We start from the raw sequence: 21,268 nt of genomic DNA on the forward strand, positions 1-21,268 counted from the left end.
TTGTTTCCAATATAAATTCAGTTTTTGAGTGAGAATTGAATTGAGGGAGTCCGTTCTAACAGTATGCGTGTTTTCTTCTTTTTCTCTATGTTCATTTATACAGTTATATGTCCTGTGGACACCCATTATAATAAGAAACCTTATACACGAATATATTAAATGCAAATTGTAGTGTGAATATGACAAATAATAATATTTAACATGCATAACTTGACTACCCGTAAAATGTTTAACATGATGTTATCAATATAAAATATGTTATATTCCATTTAATGGATAGTATCGGAATGAATCGACCATTAGTTTCTGGTTTGGTACTTGATTATTGATATGTGTACGTTACTAATAACAGGCACTTGCGAGTTCTGTAATCAGAGATGCATACAAGGAATATTTGGTTTAAACATTTAGTTCGAGCACTTTGATTATTAAAGTCCCAATATGTTTTAGTGATGTAAACTTATTGTTTGTAAGTATATCGAAATGGTTTATCTTAGCATCTTTGATACTTTTAAAGCCCTGGCCCCATTTTCTCGAAACTTCTTAACCTAAACAGGCTTAAGTAGCTGATTTCAATTAGACTAACTACATATTTAAATTGGTTTTAGATAAATGAAAAATGGATTATTCTGATTACCGTAAATTCATTAATGTTCGCGGGGCATTAATGTTCGTGGTTCACACGAAATATAGACCCTTTATTCATTTTTTCAATTGCAATGTTTTGTACATACTCAAGTTTATTCGTAACAGAGGCCGCAATATACAGCATAAATATCCGTCTCACTATAAATCTTACTATCATTGTTTTGTTAATATATTATATCTGCCTTAAACAAATAATAGACAAAATCATTTAAATGTGTTTTATTAATCAAATGACAGAAGCATGTGCCTGAACGTGAGCTGTTCATCAAAATCTCCAGGCTTACAAAATGTCAGTGATGAGTGTCGGTTCTCGATTTTTTTCTTTAATGAAATAATTAATCGATTACATTGGAGGTTACTGAGCACCCAACGTAACAATGTAGGAAACAACGCGTTCAATATACACGTATATTAAACAAAAACGTGTGAATAGATATTGAAATGATATAATTTGAAATGAGATGATATTCAAAAGTGATTGAATTTGTAAACATCAGCTATCTTTGGGATTGTTTTCTGAAATATACGGACCTTCGAGGTGATTTCAAATCTTTTAATTGGCATTCAACTATCTGTATTTATGATCAGGGTACAACATATTTTATTACCTTAATTTCCAATTAAATCAATAATTGACGTGGGTATATGAACAATTAAATTGGCATGTCTTACCACTTTAGCGAATGTCATAAACCAAGTGACGTAAAAAAAGAAATCACGGGCCAGCGCATGGAGATAATGCAGATGATCTAGGACGATCACAGTTTCGATTTATTTTTCAAAAATGAAAAACCACGAATTCAAGTACCCACGAAATTGTATTTTTTTGGCAAACCACGAAATTTCATGCCAACGAATATAAATGATTTCACAGTATCAGATAATTCCTATCTTAAGTACACAAACTCTTTAAGAAATAAGTATAACGCAAATTATTGAAAAACAAAAATAATGAGCTTAGCTTAATCCAGTTATTAGAGACTTAGTAGTTTCGAGAAATTGGGGGCCAGAATGATTTAAAATACGCAAGTATAATCTAAGTGTAGTCTAAATTGAGCGAGCACAACGTCGTTTCGAAATTTGCGTATAACGTGACTTTCTGAATACTAGTACCTAATGATTTACAGTTTATAACTATGACGTTTTGGGTTTATAAGAGTGAGGCTGTGCACACAAACTGGTTTAACCCCCAGTAAATTGACATTTTACTGACCGTTCCAAGGCGGTACCTAACAATCCTTGATAAACATACATAGGTTTTTATATATAGTATGTATGCACTGTGCTGCTTGTGGAGTTTTGTGCTGTTCTTCATTGATTCTTGTGTGTGATATTATGTCTTTGGCGTTTACCTAGTGCCATTAAACCGGGTTTATGTTTAAACCTTTTGCTACTGAGCTTGTTTCTGTAGCTTTTCGCATAAATATTAAAATGGTTTCGCTGCAATGCATCTGAAAACATTCATTGTATCATGATTTATTTCATGATATCGAAGATGCAGACAAAATGCAGAAATAGTATAAAAGCAATTTCGATTTAGTTAGTGTGAACCCACGACAGTTAAGTCAAGAAAATTGCAGCAAACTATATGTCACCTGATCCTACAAAAACATGAGTGCGTACCTCTGCGATTTTTCTCTTACCAACATAGATGCTATGCTCCGCCCACTTATCTGCCTCATAAGCATATAGTAAGTCAGTGGATCAGTTAGAAATTTCGTTCGTATTTCCCATACAATTATTTTTAATAAAGCATCGTGTGGACCTCGTGTATTTATTACACACTATTTAAGATTATATCATAGTTCTATACGCACATGTATTTCTTTTCTCTAATTATTTAATCCTAAGTTGCATTGAGGCGTTAAACATATTTGAGTCAAAAGTTAATACATGTACTACAAAAGTAGAAAGCCACTTGAAGAAGAGAAATGCATTATTGAGAATGTGTATTCGAATATAAGAAGGGTACATAAAACGAATTTTCAAAAAGTAGTTTTATATTATACAGTTGCTTTGAATGTGCTTTGATTGGCAATCCACAAAAGACGGTTGTGAGAATTATCAGTTGTAATATCACAGTCGTGACATATTGCTCCGAATAAATACAAAAGTGTAGATGGATTACAAATTGAAATGAATATTATAGTGTAATAACCAACTTTCAGACAACCGCACCGGTCGATTATTCGTACACGTGTCTCCCTAACATAGCGCTGGGCATTTAAAGGGATGTACTGGAAAAATTGCGAACTAGGTTCCAGTCTAACCCAGGAAAGTTGTATCCTATGTAATGGTGCTTTAAACCGAGGACCTTAAAAACCACAAGGTCTCTTTGCAAAGAGCTATGGTACCGCATCCGGATCTTTTGTACTCATAATGCTTCTTCCCCTTTTTCTGAGAGTCTGATTTCTGTGACAAGTATACATTAAATGGTTTTATATCTCAATTAAAGGAATACAATATCAGACAGATATGAAGAGGAAATAATGACCATTAACGACAAGCTGACCATATAGGAATTAATGGACTAAGTTGTAAGTTATTGAATAATTACTTAAAGATTTAGTCAATTAGTAATGACAACCATTCCCATTATTTGAGGAATAAAAATAATTTCTTTAAACATTAGATTCAGTTGAAAAGTAATTATAGTCAGTCACTTTACTTGAGGAGTTATCAAAGTTCTAGATTTAGAAATTAAAGGCATACTGAACTTAACATTGTTTCATGTTAATTCCTTGATGTTATGAAGTTTTGAAAATATTCACATTATCATCATTAGTTAATTAATTACGGAGTAAAACAATATAATTTTATCTGGTCAGATATCTGGTGGTAGTGTGTGTTGACACATCTGCTGTAGTTGACCCGCCGCTGTTGTGTTTTTAGTTTACAAACCGTGTCCTGTTTCTCGTGCCGTTCCAGTACCCAAATCGGTATACTCTGACAGTGGCCATCGGAATATGAACGCCTTTGGATAAGGTCATATACTTTAAACCAATATGATGATAATTTGTATAAATTTGTAACGAATTCCTTTTTGTAGGTAATTACGACAATAACTGTACTTAACATGGAAATATTAATTCAGTTAATATTAATGCGAAAAGCAAATATTACAACAGAATAACTTGACAAAGAACCACGCTGGTCAGAACTACCGAGTTTCAGGACCTTACATATAAGCACTGTAGAAATTGATCGCGTCGCTAACTTTTTGTTACATACGGCAAAATATACAGACAAATCGACTAACAAACAGAACGGTAGGTGACTCCAATATACAACCTCAAACTTGGTTTTGAAATAACAATGACGGGAAGAATATCGCAATTTATAACATGTGAATGATATGCGAATGTTTAAAAATGAAAATTATACTATACATATCATTTTCCTTGTCTTCATTAAATATCTGCTAGTGTATCAATATTATGATACCAGAAATGTTTTTGTTCATTTAGCATTTGATAAGATTAAGTAATAAATATGATAAACTAGAAACTAAGTAGATTTTCCTGTTGCAATGTGTTAAAGAAGAATATACCTTTCGTCTGACATTAGCAGTAACAAAGATGCACGTAGTCGAATTGAATCGATTAAAGAACTCTATATATAATTAGACTGAAACGTCATTGCACCGTGTTACAAACCATAAGGCTAAGCGATACAATTTTATTTCTGTACGCAGGATAGGTTGAACGATTAGTCTAGGAAACATTTAGAAGAAAGAGTTCGTCAATATAGCTTCTTTTGAATGTTAAGAGTTGTCACTGTTGCTTTTGCTTGATTCATTTGTTGTAGGTGAGTTCTAGCCAGCATCCTACATATTGGTCCACTTTAGGAAATAGTCAGTGATCACACCAACTCCAAATTGAGTGTTAGGTTAAACAAATCGTTTTGGTTAATCATTGTAAAGCATAATCAAGGGTGAGGACTTTATTTCGCTCCATGCAAACAATAATGAAGAAAATAAATTCATGACAAACAAAATGCCGGATTAAGAATGAAAAGTGCCGTTTCAGGAACCAACTTTTGCCTGGTAAAGAGGATGTTTTCTTTAAAATTTGAAAACTGTATGCGTCCTGTATATGACGAAAAACATGCACTTTGATCGAAATCTTTGTTTGGTACAATAGCTTTAAAGGTAAAACTGTTAATGAACAGAACGTTGTTAAGGAGGCAATCTTTTCAAATAAATATGTTGCTTTTTCCACAACATTTTGTATTTTCTCGGCAAATACTTGTGGAATATCTGTGTATGTTGTCACTATGCGTCCATGTATATATTCCTCTTTGTCGCTTTCTTATTATTCTTCATAATTTCTTTCTATCTTTAATCGTATTGAATTCAGGATTAAATGTTATACTTTTAGCACATTAGACAGAAAAAATGACAACAGTCAAGACAAACCCTTCATCTTCTTTCAAGTGTTTAGCATAATACAATGATCAACTACAATGACAAAACCTTTTCATTCACGGAAGACCAGTGGGATCGGTTTTGACAGCCGTTCTCTACAGAGGGTTGTAAGATAGCTTACCGACGTGCCGTTATTTGACACTTCATTCTGTGAAATCGATCCCCATTAACTAGAACATCACTCGCGCTGGCATCAAAGAGACGCGAACATCTTGCTAATGAACATGACTCGTGAAGAAACAAATATTGCTTTTAATGTAACTAGAAGACATTACCTTTAGCTCGATGCTAGTTTATTTAACTTGTTATAAGATGAAAAGACAAATACATGTCGCGTTATCCGTGTTAATATACAGCTTGTTTGTGTTATTAATAGTTGTGTGAAATATGTTTTTCTTTCTTTTACTTTTATTACCGTACTTAAAGTCAAGATACGGAGTGAGTTGGATATTTGACATTTTGAACATATTTTTGTATCGTTTACAACTAAGATTCTGCAACTCATGCATCACCTAGAAATACAGGATTATAACAAATACATGTCATAATACAATTGAATAACCCTTGGATTTATACTCATCCGTCTAATTTAAGAAACCTGGCGAAAAAAACTTTAATCGATAATTGCCATGCAGTAAACAGAACATCTGATGTTCAGACATAAATTTCCTCTTGGACTGTTGTCTAAAATTCATTTACATAACACAGCCTTTAAAACATCCAAGATATCGGTGGATAATTACGGGATTCCGAGGACAGATTTTAAGGCAACAAACCAGACAGAAATCGAGGAGTCATTCTATGACCTGCCTTCTTTTGATTACGTTGACATAACGGAAGACGAAGGCAATCTGAAACTTCACAATGGCTTGTTCAGGGAGGAACCGGCTTTGAATTTACCGTATAGCTTATATCAGTATACCACAACTGAAGCAACATTGCCTGGGCTTGCTAGTGATTAAGTTGTAGCAAGTAATTTCGACGTTGCACACGGACTTGAATCAACGTCAACAATGGAAGTGACTTCTTCGTATACTGCCTATCAAACAATTATCGCAAATGTGTCTGTCGAAAATCAGGAAAAAAAGAAAATAAATGCTTACCATCCGCGTCTTCAGCAGATAATTGACGAATTAAAGAGAGATTGCGTAAAAACACAAAGTTCACAACCACAATTGATCACAGGTGAGTAGCATATTGTACATTGAAAAGGATGTTTCATTGCAGTGCTTTGTTATCTATTTCAAATGTTACAATAAGGACGAATGTAGTTGTGTTACAACTTTGAACTTAGAACCATTTTCAGAGTAAATGTATAAATAATCGTGTATAAGAATAACAGATTACTGTTTGTTGTCATTGTCATCGAAGAATTAGTTAAAAGAGAATAATAATAATATAGATATCTAATAAAGACTTAAAGAGTTATTATTTTCAATTCTTGATAATTAAAATACATTTAGAAATCCCCTCAAAACATGATTATACAATTGCCTTGAGCAGATAATATAAAGTAAATTAATACATAAAAAATTATTGCAATTTTGAAATGTTCAAAGAAACAAATGTCAAGACTAAGACTAGTTCCACTAATATATTTAATACGTATCTTAGTTATATTTGAAGATAATCGGAAACTGAGAAAATAACGCATTTGTTAAGTTACCATTCAATTAAGAATTAGCTTTGTGACTATTTTGACATTACATCAAGCTTGAGAGGATGATTTATTTAATCATATAGGAGTATTAATTTCTGTATTCACTAAGACCGTATGACAAGTATTTTCAGAGGGTCTTCAGAGACTGTTTGTAGGCTACTTGCATATACAACATTATAACATACACGAAACATACACGACAATTTACTTTCCTCATGAATTGATCGCACATGCATATGCAGAAATATTAAGATAACTAGTCTATTTTGCTCTTATTCATTTTAACGTTATTGTGTAAACAAGTATATGTCATTGGAATACTTTATTTATTTGTACATAAACCCAATATTTAAATTTTCGACATATATAATTATTTACCCGTTAACTATTATAATATTTCTTAACTAATGCTAGCAGAAGTCCATTGTACCGACTGAAGGATCGAGTGTTAACAAAAATAGAAAATAAGTTCTTTGAGTTTTACTTTTTAAGAACTGTCGTATGGTAAACTTAGCTTCGATCAATAAGGTCATGTAATGCTTACAAGCAATTTCAAAAGTCGAACATGGCAGAGATCACATCTAACTTATACATAAACATAGACCGTTATGTTCATATGACAGTCTGTTATATACTGTTTGATAAAATACCTTAGAGGTATTCATTATTAAATCAATCAAACAGTTTTTGAAATAAGCTCGTAAATAAATGCAATGAAAAAGACAGTAGAACGAAAGAACGTTACTAGAAAAAATCAATTTGCATTAAATTTAAAAAAAATGCTGAATGTGATAATTTACAATAAACGTATGATAAAACTACTTGGTATACAATCAATAAGGAAGGGTTGTTTATCCGAATAAAATAACATGTAAAAACATTGAAAAGTATTTTTGGTGATATTGTTAGTAGTTTGTTACATGTTGATTCAAATGTAAATTACGTTTATTAAAGAATTTTCGAAACTTGTTTTTGATATATCTATCGCTGTAAGAAGTACAACAGTGCAAACTCTCATTAAAGCTCTAAAACGTTAAAATTCTCTTTGGTTGTAAAATGGTTATAAACGAATTTAACACAATTTTATCAGAAAAGACGAACATATATAAAACACCCACTCATGTTAAAAAATATGTTATTTCTCGAATCTAGAATATGTATTTGTTTAAAGCAAATTACGAAGTAAATACACAAATACAAAGCAATGAATAGCAATGAAGTCAATATCAATGACGCTGAAGACAAAACAACACATAAGTAATATGATCTCACACAACGTATTTTAATCTTGAGGAAACTGATGGCATGAACCAATGTTTATTTAAAGCTGAAAACGGATATTGATCGGTTTTTTGTCAATCATTCGATTTCAATGATGAACTGGAAAACAATTTGTTTCATATTTGAGAAAAACCATGTGTATATTATGTTCGTTCCACTACCAGAAAAAACTTGTTTATGCAAGCTTTGGGCATGTCTGCAGTTATCAATACATGTTGATAAACATAAACTTTAAACCCAAAGTGAACTGCTTTACTGAACATTCAAAGGTAGTATCCCAACATAAGTTCATGCATATACATGCGTTGCGTGCGTCTATCGTTTAAGTCTGTTTAGACCTGTTTTTACCCTGTTTTATCATATAGGGTCATCGCAAATGGTTTTGGTTACCGGGCTTGGGCCTGCTGAGTTCATTGTATTTTTAAATGATAAAATGGGTATTTAGTGCGTACTTCAATGCAGTAAAATCCAAGTAAATAATAATGTATATAAGCCCAATAAAAGTAGTTGTATGCACATTGACATTTGCATGGTCACACGTGTATTTACTTCCAGCCTCAAAAAAATAGGCAATTTGTTTATGACAACCTTAAATTGAATGCTCGTACATGCAATAAAAACGTACCAACACGTATTTATGTTTATGCATTCGTACGTCCCGTTCCAAATACTAGTGTTAGGCGTAGAAATAATATATCAAATAAGTCACTGTGATTTAAAGGTATAAAATGAACATTTGTTTTGAATTGTGTCGGTAATTCAACAGTAAAAGTAATTCTTTCATTTTTTATGTTTTGAGCTATTTCGTTTAACGTTTAAGGGGATATGATTTGGACGGAGAAAATACTATTCCCTACACATGAATTGCTCGATATTTGTATGAATTGTTAATTGTTTTTTCCTAATTCTAGAGAAATGTATCCAGAAGGTGATTAATTCTGTTTCATTTCTGTTCTGATTCTTTATCATAAAAACTATAATGGAGTTGTTAAATAATGAATTCGCATACTGTCCATGTTTCACATGGTATCTGAATTTTATTCATTTGTTCGTTTTTGAACAAAAAAGCTGTTGAATTATAGTATTTATAGTTGTGCGATGAGGCTTCATTCGGCTTGCTTAAAAAGGAGCGTTAAGAAAAAGGTGAAACTATGTTATTTTCGATCAAATGAGAATTCTTTTAGAATGTTTCTTTTTTGATTTACCTTTTACGAAGATGTTTATTTTGAGAAATATACAATATTTAAAGACGGGCGTTTTAAATGCAGTTATCCCTAAACCCACATTCATAGTATGCTGGTACATTAAAATCATCTTTATTTAAAGTCGATCGTGAATGGTTGTGTGAGAACATTTCAGTCACTGCAAACAGAAACGTATTTTACAAGGTGATCGTTGAAGATAAGAACTATTGCGGATATTGTTGGAATTGTTAACGGAGGTTTCTTATATGACATGATTTTGGGACTATATAATGAAGCATTTGTAAGCGTGATGAAGGCAACAAATTAGCAAGAGAGAAGTCGTGTCCTGGGAGATGCAATGTTTATTTTTTGCATCTGTTTTTTGTGTTTCGTTGTTTATGTACATACAGGTTAAGCTTTTAATATCTGTAACTAATTAGTTTGAGAGTAGTCGTGGCTTATTGTGATGAAAGATGCAGGTTATACTTGTATTATCTGCTTTTAAGTGACTCGTTGTTTATGTTAGATACAGTTTATGCTTCTCGCGTCTGTTCTTAAACGGTTCGTTTGAAATGTGAACTACAGTTTATGCTTCTTATGTCTGTTTTAGTGGACCGATTTATATGAGAAATACAATGTACATGTATATGTCAAGATATATTTTCTGGATCAATACTTCTTGCTAAGGCAGCATAATTTGATATAGAACATTGTTGTTCGGGCCTTTAGCAACTGGCATCATTCCCAAAGTTTGACGGGTGTAAGGCAATATTTAGGTTAATCAACATTGTTCTATACAATACTGATATTTCTTTGGACGAGTACACAGCTTGGAAAGTCCAAAGTTCCAAGTTGTGTTCGAGTCCAAATATATCCGTATTGTACTGAACAATGTTAAGTGACCTATTTATTCTATACCTATAAATATAATCCCAAAAATATTCTGTATTGTACAGAAAATGTTAAAAAATAATAATAATCTTAATAATAATAATCTTAATAATAATAATAATAATAATAATAATAATAATAATAATAATAATAATAATAATATAATCATAAAATAATAATAATGAAAATATGATAATAATTTCCGTGTTTACAAATGACAATATTGATCTGATAATAACAGAAGCTTTATCGTAACGCTTTATCTAGAGCGCTTGTTGATTCGGATTTTCATTCGGAACCTTTTCACGGGTTTCGGTATTTATCGTTTAACATGAGACCTGTGATTCGTACAATACGGAAAAATATGGGATTTCTGTACGCGCGTGCGTCCCAATACGGAAATATATTGTACGGTCACGTGGTTCAAAAGAGCGTCTACGATAAATTAGGTATAGAATAAGTTTTAATAATTTACATTTGTAAATAACAACGTTGAGCAAACACGGAGTAAGTGATTATAGTTGCGGTATATTCGATCAAGGTCATTACTAGTCATATAAAGCTGTTTCCACTTTTCCATGGATTATCTATTACAATGGAAATGGAAAGAGTTAAATTCACCTTTACCTACCTAGCTTTGGATTGTAAATGTAAAGGTAACTGTTCCTCAACTAGAGTATTATCACTTAATATCTGCTGCCGAAATACAGCAATGCAACCAACTGTACCGTAAGTGTATATAAATAAAATTAAATTGAGTTTGAGATTGTATTCAACGTCTGTGATGTCATTGCCATGACCACTGTAAAATTAATAATACAAATATAAACACCTAATTTGGTATTTAACACAACTACATTGAAAAATCCACAATATTCGAAATAAGTAGCATTATTTTACGGTTCTGCGGTTTATACTTTCCGGTACCGCTTCTGGAATTAGAGAAGTATTCTTGTTATTTCTAAACTATCTCTTTAAGCCCTGGTCCTTTATACTAGTAATATGCTGATGTATTGACATATATAAATGAATAATCTTTTAACCAGCGCTGTTGAAAAATTCAGCAAGTTGCCATACGGAAAAATCGTGTCCTATATAATGATGTTTTATACCATATCATACAGATATTTATTTTTCTATCGAATAATCATTAAGTGGTCCATATATGATGCTGAAAAATGTACACCGAAAGCATGATTAATAGTTTTCTCAAAACAAATTCAAGCTATGTCATGCTACTACCATGGAAGACGTTGACATATATGTAAATGATATGTAAATGATTTCTTGAATGAAACTTGAAATCACGATAGATACTTACATATATTGTTTTTCCTGAAAAAATCTCATACACCATTACAACGTCACAGATAGTTGGGTTTTCATAACACAAAACATTTTCATTATTTGCGTATATCGTCAGAACACTATAAAAGGATTAATGATTATTTCTTCTACCTGATTGATTGATTATTTCAACATTACATCAATGTTAAGTCTTAAAGATTTGTTCAAATAAACTTTCCACTATTTAAACTTGATACAGGACACATTGAATACTCTTTTCAGTTTAAATGTTACCTTGAATGAGCCCGCTACATTAAAAATACATCAAACACCACGACTACAGGGGAAGGAAGTACATTGTTCACTAATATATGTACAAAAAGATAGACATTAACGAAAATAATACAAAATTCAATAATAATCTCGCATAGACTTATTTAAAACTTACGAAGTTGGAATAATTCAGAAACACGCAGATTTACAATTCGAATGCATATTTCTATTAGACCGGGCGTCTTAGAGTGTACACTGCTAGATTCAACTACAATTTATAGCATCATACATTTCTTGTGCGACTGATTCGTGACATTATCTTAAGTCTGGTAGACATCGTGAAAGTGGTTGGAATGCACTCCAATTACATTTTTAGTTGACAAAATATAAAATCTTAAAATAATATAAACACGTACAAAACGGTATGTGTATGATGCCTTATAAGAATTTATCAAAAAGGTTTTTGCATCTCAATCCAAATTTTGTGAGGATGCGTTCCCTTTGTTAGATTTTATTCCGAAAAGTGACCATCAAGCAAAGTTACTCATCATTTGTTTTGCTAAAATTTACAGAGCCCTTTACTGTAACAGAACAGTGGACAATTTTGTCGGATGCTGGCCAGACACTCTTCCAGGACAGACAGCAAAGATACAATGCCCGTCCTTACCTGGTTTCAACCTCGAAGGTAACGTAATGTCTTAGCGCCGTAACAATAACAAAATATACACTTCCTTAACATATTAAAAATGAAAACATTGACAAAAACTGTTCTGATTAGTGAGTTGCCATATCAAGTCATTTTTCGTCATATATACACGTGATGTTCTATTTTAAGCATGTAATATCAGTATGCTTATTGCGTTAAATAAGCAATAGCTAGTATTAGCTACCTATTTATATAAATGTGTTATTTAGGGTATTAAATGTTTCTGCGATTAGCTTAACACATTTATTGCTACTGAGCTTGTTTATGTAGTTTTCGCATTATTATCCATTGTGACGAAGCCTAAAACCTTACAAAACCAATGTTGAGTTTGGTTCCTTGGAAGAATCCAGTTCTGGTGTCCATTCTAAGAGGCTGTGAGAAAGTACCTCTGGTGAGGATCGAACTCATAATCTCTGTCACTCTCTGCCCTTGATTAACCCTCCTGTTTAAATTAGGATGACAATTTGCATACGTCAATGTTAATGGAAGGTACAGACACGAATCCAGTCTACGTCATTCCGTCCAGACTAATTAGAGAAATGTATTTATAGCAAGAACTTTAATCTGTCGTATTGGTTGAAAAACATCATTATATGTGTAGAATATTGCGCAACGCAACATTATTTAATTTTCCCTTACATATACGATTCAACTCGACTGAGCGCGTTTCTGTGTAGATATCTCAGGTTATTCAAAAGTATATTCTTAGTTCACTCCTTTGACAGAAACATTCGAATTTTCTTCACATTCTACAAATGTAATTGTCAGTCACGTTACTTTGATATGCCAGTGGTATACTGGAGTCATTAAAAAGATGGTATGTCGGTCTGTCGCGTTGTAGTAGAATTAATTGATGGAGTTATAAAACTCTAAAAATAAAAGGTTTTGTCCTCCAATTTGGTACACGTCATTGCCTTCAAGAATACAAGTATCTTACAGATTTATTTTGGGAAATTACAAGGACTCCCCAGGATAATGCGACCTTCATCTTTATGTAAATGTTGAAGCTGAATGAAGAATCACTCACAATATTGTTAGTAAGGGGGGATGTTTATTCAACTTGATTAAAATTATGATCCTGATTGTTTTGAAAAAAAACTGTTGCCCATTTACGTGACTGACCCATTATTTATACAAAGTTCAACTTGACTGAAATATTATAACAATATAGTTCACCGTCACTGACTCATTATCATAATAAAGTTCACCTTGACTAACCTATTATCACAATATAGTTCTCCGTGACAGACCTATTATCACAATAAAGTTCACCGTGACTGATCCATTATCACAATAAAGATAACCGTCACTGACCTATTATAACATTAAGGTATACCGTGACTGACCTATTATCACAATGAAGTTCACCGTGACCGATCCATTATCACAATAAAGCTAACCGTCACTGACCTATTATCAAAAAAAGGTATACCGTGACTGACCTTTTATCACAATAAAGTTCACCGTGATTGATCCATAATCACACTAAAGTTTACCTTCACCGACCTATTATGACAATAAGGTTCACCGTGACCGACCTATTATCACAATTAATTTCACCTTTACTGACCTATTATCACAATAAAGTACACCTTGACTGGCCTATTATCACAATAAATTTCACCGTGACTGACACATGATCACAATAAAGTTCACCGTGACTGACCTATTATCACAATAAACTTCACCGTGACTGACCAATTATTACAATAACTGTCACCTTGACTGAAACAGGGTTCGTTAGGTATATTTTATTAGTGTTAGAATATCACAAGCCTAAACATTTGTAGCAAATTCTTAGACATATTAAGAAGATTATTCTCATCAATTGAAAACTAATGCCTGACAGTAAGATTTGATAGCTTTAATTTGCTTTAAAACTAGCATTTGCGTACCGGGAATGCACGAAAAATGGGACTTGGTTTGTGAACCAGACAACAGGACAGCGCTGGGCAAACTACAGCGAATGTTACAACTCACACTCCCGCCAGATGTCGGACCAGGTAAAGTCATGTTTTATATCCCGAACTTCTTTTGTATTTTGGTTTTGGTCATCGGGCAACATCGCAATGGACAAATCACAGTAAAAAGAGCACTGGGTGTCCCCCTGTAGCTTTCATTAAAATGTTGTATTGAAAATCTTATTTTGATCTGATGGAGAAAGGAGTGTATTGTCTTCATAAGCTTCAGATGTTGCACATGTATTAAGAACACAAAGAAAATGCTAAAACTGTAATCATAGGTTCTCAAATTTACCATTTCTGAAGGCTATACGTATGTCATTGCTGTAAATCTATTGTTGCATGATTCTTTCCTGTCTATTGGTAACATCTATAATCTTATCAAGGATACCAAGACCACATTAAACATTTGCAATTACAGGTTATTCTCAGGCAGTCAAAGCTTAAATCATTAAATTTTGTAATTGTACACGAATTAAGTCACACAGTAGACACATAAACAGTGACACAACAAATAAATAGATTAATGTTTCGTAATCGCCATGCATTAAGGTGTTAAGTTTCCATTAATTCTAACTAAGTTGGTGGGCGGATAGCATTTTCTTTTTTTGATGACACTGACCTTGACCTTGAGCAAACACCCCTCATAAGCAATCCCAAGCTAGCTTTTTACATAGCTTCCTATACACAATATTTTATCATATACTCATATTCGTTGTCTTGCTTCTTCTTTAAATTATTCGGCTTAACTCATTTTGTTTTGTTTTTAGCAACAGTGACCTAGACCTTAACCCCACCCTCTTAGATGCAAGCGCTAAATAGCTCATCTCATAAGCTACCTCACACCAACTTTTATTTTCATACATCAATGTTATCTATAGTCATTGGTCGGAATCAATGTCAGACACCCGCTTTAAAAAATATCAAGTTTATGCTAACTACGATGAATTTAGTATATTTTTAATATTTGCTATAAGTAACATTCCGATCAACTTGATGATTGGCTAAGCATTGGGTTGGATAGTTCTAGCCTAAACCCCAAGTAAACTCCTGTTTTGATGACCGTCAGAAGACAGTGAGCCTAACATGTAAAATATTTGGCCACCAGAAGACGTTTCCGTGTACTTTCGTATTGTTTTGTGAAAGCTAACACGATCGTCTTGTGTTCAATTAATTGCCCAATCATTCACTTCCATTTAACAAACAAGAGCAGTGTAAATTTAGTTCAGTGATTTTGTAATAAGAATTAAATAAAATTTAAAGAACTATTTGTGTTTTCTTTGTAGGTTTCTCTTTTTTTAGTTTCGTTTGTTTGCACAGTATTTGTAGAATAATTTAAATGTAAAAATACAAGAAAAGGATGTTAAAAAGCCAAAGGAAAGTAGCAGAACAGAAAAGGGCAGGGAGTAAATTGTAAGGGCAAGGAGCAAAGTGAAAGGGAGGGGCACAAAGGGGAAAAGGAAGGGAACAAATTGTAAGGGCAAGGAGGAAAGTTGAAGGGCAGGGAGAAAAGTGGAGGGTCATGGAACAAGGTGAAAGAGTGGGACACAAAGAGGGGAGGCAGGGTCAAAGTGAAAAGGAACGGAGCGTGGTGGAAGGCAAGGAACAAAGTGATTGTTAGGGGGTAAAGTAGAGAGGCAGAGATTGAAGTGGAAGGGTGGTGAACAAATGGGAAGGGCAGGAGACAATGTAGAGGGACAGGGAGCGAAGTGGAAGGGTAGAGGACAACGGGAAGGGCAGCGGATATACAATATGTCGGATGTATAGTGAAAAGAGCATGAAGCTAAGAGAAAATGGAAGGGGCGAAAGTAAAAGGGCATTGAACTTACAACATGGCCCGAGTGCTAAGGGATAATACCAGTGAGCTAAATTGAAAGGGCTGGGAGCTAAGCGCAAAAAGCCATGGAGAATTTTGAAAGGGTCAAGAAGCTAAAAAAAGGGTGAATAATATGTCAGTAGAAAACTTCAATAGCATGCATTTGACAGAAAATGTCATCAAAGTGTTATATACCAGTTGTGTTGAAAATTATTGGAAACTCACTCTCGTTGGCACCACGTTTTTCGAGAGTTTAATCTTGTGTTGTAGTGTAACCGGAGTACGCGGAGAAAAACTCACTTGTCTTGCTTAAAATCATTAACAAAACTCAAATAAGCCCAGGCTGGGAATCGGAACAACTTTTAGTTTAATTGCCAAATATTTGTCGTTCGTTTGTATTTATAGTCTTTTTCAGTTTTACTTATAACTATATAATAAACTATTGGTATTTTTTTAAATGTATTGTTCCGATTGATGACTTTTGTTTTGTGTTCGTCAACCCTAATATAATTTAAACAGGAGAGGTCACAAGCTCATTTTCCTGAAAGAAGACATTTGAAGGTGACAAAACCTTTTTAAGGTTGTCTACTTAAACCCTATTTTAGGCCTTTGCTTTATCAAGAAGCGCTTCTAGAAGGTCAAATGATGACAAAACAAATAATTACATGATTGTGGTAAAGTATTGTTAGTAGAGAGCAATTTCAAATAACGTTCCGAACAATATCTTAAACATGTGTAACACTTACTATTGTAAAATGTTCCCATTGATTCCACAGCAAGCGGAGGATGATACCAAGCACATCTACATATTCATTGCGGGTTTCTCTCTCACTTCTCATGCTGGTGGTGTCATTGATTATTTTCTTTAGATTCCGGTAAGTCAGTTAATACTCAATCACAGATCAATATGTGTATGATGTCTGAAATACATGTTTTTGTCTTTGGTTTCATGTCGCTTGATATTGTTGCAATTGAATATGATTTTTATTGAAGTTGACCTGTTGCATTTTAAAAATTATAAAATTAATTGAATATGAACGTGACTGTACACTGTTATTAGATGTATAATCAATTATTGTAAAATAACAAAGATCAAAGGATTCAACAGAAATTCTCCGGAAATTGCTCGACCTCTAGTAATGTTGAAAGGCATGCATATACGACGTCCTTTCATTAAGCAACACTATGCTTTTGAGTATTGTCCCAAACTTATGCATGATGCAATTATGGAAATATGCAATTATCATTAATTAAACGTTGTAGGCAACTTCGATGTGACCGAATTACTATTCACAAGAACCTATTGATTTCCTATGTGTTCACTGGAATATTCTGGATTTTGTACTACGTGTTAGCAGCTTTGGATGGCGAAGTTCTCCTGGATAATCCGGTATGAAGTGCTCTTTGTTGGTTTACCATTACAACAGCGTCGTTCGAGAGCTAAAAGCTTTTAAAAAAACAACGCATCACTGGTATTTTTATACAAATGTTTACTTTTCGAATAAATGGTAGTTGACTAACTGTTTATGTAAAAGCTAGATGACTTGAACTAAAATCGTAATGATTAAGAACGGGCGCATTTATCATTGCAAACGAGCCCTTTTCAATCATTAATATAATAACATCAGGGGCCGGTTGCTCAAAACCTCAGTTAAATTTAACGGCTCGTTAAAGTTTTAACGGTCCGTTTAATTTTAACTATTATTGGTATGAGGTTGCTCAAAATAAAGTTAGAATTTAACGGCGGGTTTAACGGTTGAACCAGCCGTTAAATGTAACGGAGGAATAGACCTACGTTAAAACATTAACTGAAGGTTTCCAAGATGGCGGCTCTATTTGTAAATCATAGAAAAGTTAAAGAATTTCGGCACACTGCACATGTACAGAATATGCTAGACAATGAGATGTATGCCAGATACAGATATACGAATGGTGGAATAGATTATCTAGAGGATTTGCTGAAGGAATCGCTGGAAAGAACGACAAGAAGAAACAGAGCACTTACTGTTAGACAGATGATTCTGATTACGTTGCGCTTCTTCGCCACAGGAGCATTTTTTAACATCATTGGTGATAGCATGGGCTACCACAAGTGCACTGTGTCACGTGTTGTAGCCCAAGTAACAGAAGCAATTTGTGGTCACATACATCAGTTTGTGATGTGGCCTGATGCCAATGCTCGAGCATGGAATATGACAGAATTTTTTAAGAAAGCTGGTTTCCCGAATGTTGTTGGATGTGTAGACGGAACACATATCCGAATCCAGGCGCCATCCGAAGACGAACCAGCCTTCGTGAATAGGAAAGGCTTCCATAGCATCAACATGCAGGCTGTATGTGACATCAAAGGTATAAAACTTTGAGTTTTCCACTTTTGTTTTCAGTATTTCCATCTTTTCTTTCGAACGCTTAACATAATAATTATATTGTCAATTCGGCCAAAACACGTCCGGTTAAAGGGCGATACTAAAAGGCAGACTGGAGCGCTGACAGTATACATAAAGAGGGAAAATGCTTACCAAAAATGTTATTAAATGCTGACCAAAAATTAAATAGTGATTTTATATTTCTATTAATAAATACAATAATTCAAGTCGACGTACTATATTATTTATCATTTTTTTGTTAAATAAATAACTCGTAGACATAGGTAACATATGGTACCGTACTCAAAAAGATTTTGTATACAGAGTCTATGCATACAGATTGTGAAGAGTTTGGAAGATGCAGGACGAAGTGAACCATTACCCAAGTGAACCACTGCCATTTGCGGATTCAACTCTGATTATTATTGCACAGTTTAATTGTTTAATCATTTTTCAGGAAAATTTACAAGTGTAAATGCAAGCTGGCCTGGGTCGTGCCACGACGCGCACGTCTTCAGAACGTCGGGATTGGCAGCCAAACTGACCATTGAACATGTGGCGTTTTCAGATGGTGTCCTTTTAGGAGACAGTGGGTATGAACATAAAAAGTTTGCTTGAATCCATTAAATTTCCAACTTTATATATCGCAGTAACTTGAAGCTAAGGGAAGTAACCGATACTTTGAGTTTTAACCGTACTTTCATTTAGTTTTTCTTTGCGTTCAAATCGCTTTATGATGGCGGACGGCCAGGGGGGACATCGATCTAAAAATATTAGATTACCCTGGATATCGGTCGTCCAGGTGCTGGAAAAGTGCAAATTATTCCAGCGAAATGGTTAGGGTCATTCAAGCCCAGATTCTTATAAAACTAGGCTTGATCGACCCCAGCTGTGCTCACATATTGAAATGAACGTCAAGATCAGTCGATGTAACAACTCGACTGTTTGAAGAATGGAAATGTTTACCGTCCAACTCCGAAAATACGTGAGAAAAAAAGTTTTTTAATTTCCAAGTACTCGTTATTTTTTATAGCTAATGCCATCCAAAACCAATGTGTTATGTCTCATTTTTTTCAATTTATTTTAAAAAACCGGTTTAATAATGCACCAGTCAATTGTAACCCCCCCCCCCCCCCCCCAGTCCGGGAATAGTGGGGACTTTGACTTTAGGTCCAGCCAAGCCGGGCCAAAATCCTCTACCTGTGGGAAGGAACTGCTCGTGAAACCCCCACCAAATGCCCCTGAACCCACGGGAATCTTATGTTAGGCCCATTCCCGGAAGACAAAACCACTGCATTCATTCATAGCTAGTGTTATTTATGATTATCATAACCGATTTTAAATAAGATTAATTTATCTTATCGTATCGTTTCTTAATAGTTATAGTATTAGTACACGCACTTAAACAAACACCAAACCAAATCATGCATGTACGCGCACACGTTCAAATATTCACCTTTTTCAATTAAATTATATTATTTTACAGATACGCCTCAGACCAGAAAAGGCATGCAAGGTAGCTGTGGCATGTGTAATCCTACATAATATTGCAGTGGACATGAACATGCCTATGGACGACGATGAGATCATTCAGCCACAGAATGGGAATGATGGAGTACACCAAGATGGTGGTACTGGCGTTGCCACTAGAGACTTCATTGTGGAAAACTTCTTCTCTGTGTAGTATCGATATATATACCACTGCTATCATAAATGCTCGTTCATCATCACCACTGCTCGTTCTTCATCACCACTGCTCATTCTTCATCACCACTGTTAGTTCACCACTGTTAGTTCATCATCACCACTGTTAGTTAATCATCACCACTGTTAGTTTATCATCATCGCTGTTAGATTATCAACATCTTCATACACCTCTTGAAGTAAAAATAATGATTCTTACATTGTTTGCTCTTCATTCATAATTGTTTGTGTATTGTGTAAAGGCACTTATTAATGAAAAACAACACCGGTTGGATACATGGATTTTTTACGTGCTCACTTTATTTGGCAACTAAGGTAAATCGCTCAGAATGGCCCAAATATTACAGACAGACAATTCACACTGAATTAAACACATCATGTAGGTAACTTTACAAGCTCGTACATAAATTGCAAACAGTCAAATAATAAATAAACGCCATGAAAACCAGGATGAAATAAACCATATCACATGTTCATGTTTAACTCTCGTAGAAGGTTGTCCGGATGAATCCGTCTATTTCCTCTGCATCAAGTTTTTTTTCATATTTTTCCATCACTCTCAGCTTCACCCGATTGATTTCCTTCTGTAAAACAAAACAAAACATAAACAACTTTGCCGATTTGGTAATACAAACTTTATTCTTTGGCATATATAATTCATCTAACATATAATTGTTGTGGTTGAAACCCCTTTTGCATTGAACTACATGTACATTTATACTTTTTGTAACATCCTCCGTACCCTGAGTGTTTTTCATACCTCTTGCTGTGCCAATTCCACCTGATTTTGAAAGTATATAATTTGCCAATCAATAAGTTCCTCTGCTTTGGTCTTCCTTCTCTTGACACTATTAACAATAAGGATTATGATAATAAGGATCATAATAATATGATGTTATATCAGTGAACTGAAACTATTGCTAATTGTGACAAAAATTATCAAATAACGTGTGGATTCAAACTGTTAATGTTGAAGTTTACTCAATTGGTGTATATTTCATATATCGTATTTTACAATGCAGTTCTTTGAATACATGGCAAATACTTACACACGTTCCTGTTTGT

General features: G+C 33.9%; 1 protein-coding gene and 1 pseudogene across 1 annotated transcript; both read left to right on the plus strand.

Annotated features, from left to right (window-relative positions):
- Positions 1–21,268, plus strand: part of LOC128235071 (calcitonin gene-related peptide type 1 receptor-like) — a 65,729-nt pseudogene that overhangs the window by 32,453 nt on the left and 12,008 nt on the right.
- LOC128237712 (putative nuclease HARBI1) lies at positions 17,998–20,064 on the plus strand. Its single transcript, XM_052953297.1, has 3 exons — positions 17,998–18,482; positions 18,957–19,092; positions 19,986–20,064. Exons 1-3 carry the CDS (start codon positions 18,023–18,025, stop codon positions 20,017–20,019), a joined length of 630 nt encoding a protein of 209 aa, XP_052809257.1. The 5' UTR covers positions 17,998–18,022; the 3' UTR covers positions 20,020–20,064.

Source organism: Mya arenaria, chromosome 1 (genome assembly GCF_026914265.1).
Source record: "Mya arenaria isolate MELC-2E11 chromosome 1, ASM2691426v1".
Classification (NCBI taxonomy): domain Eukaryota; kingdom Metazoa; phylum Mollusca; class Bivalvia; order Myida; family Myidae; genus Mya; species Mya arenaria.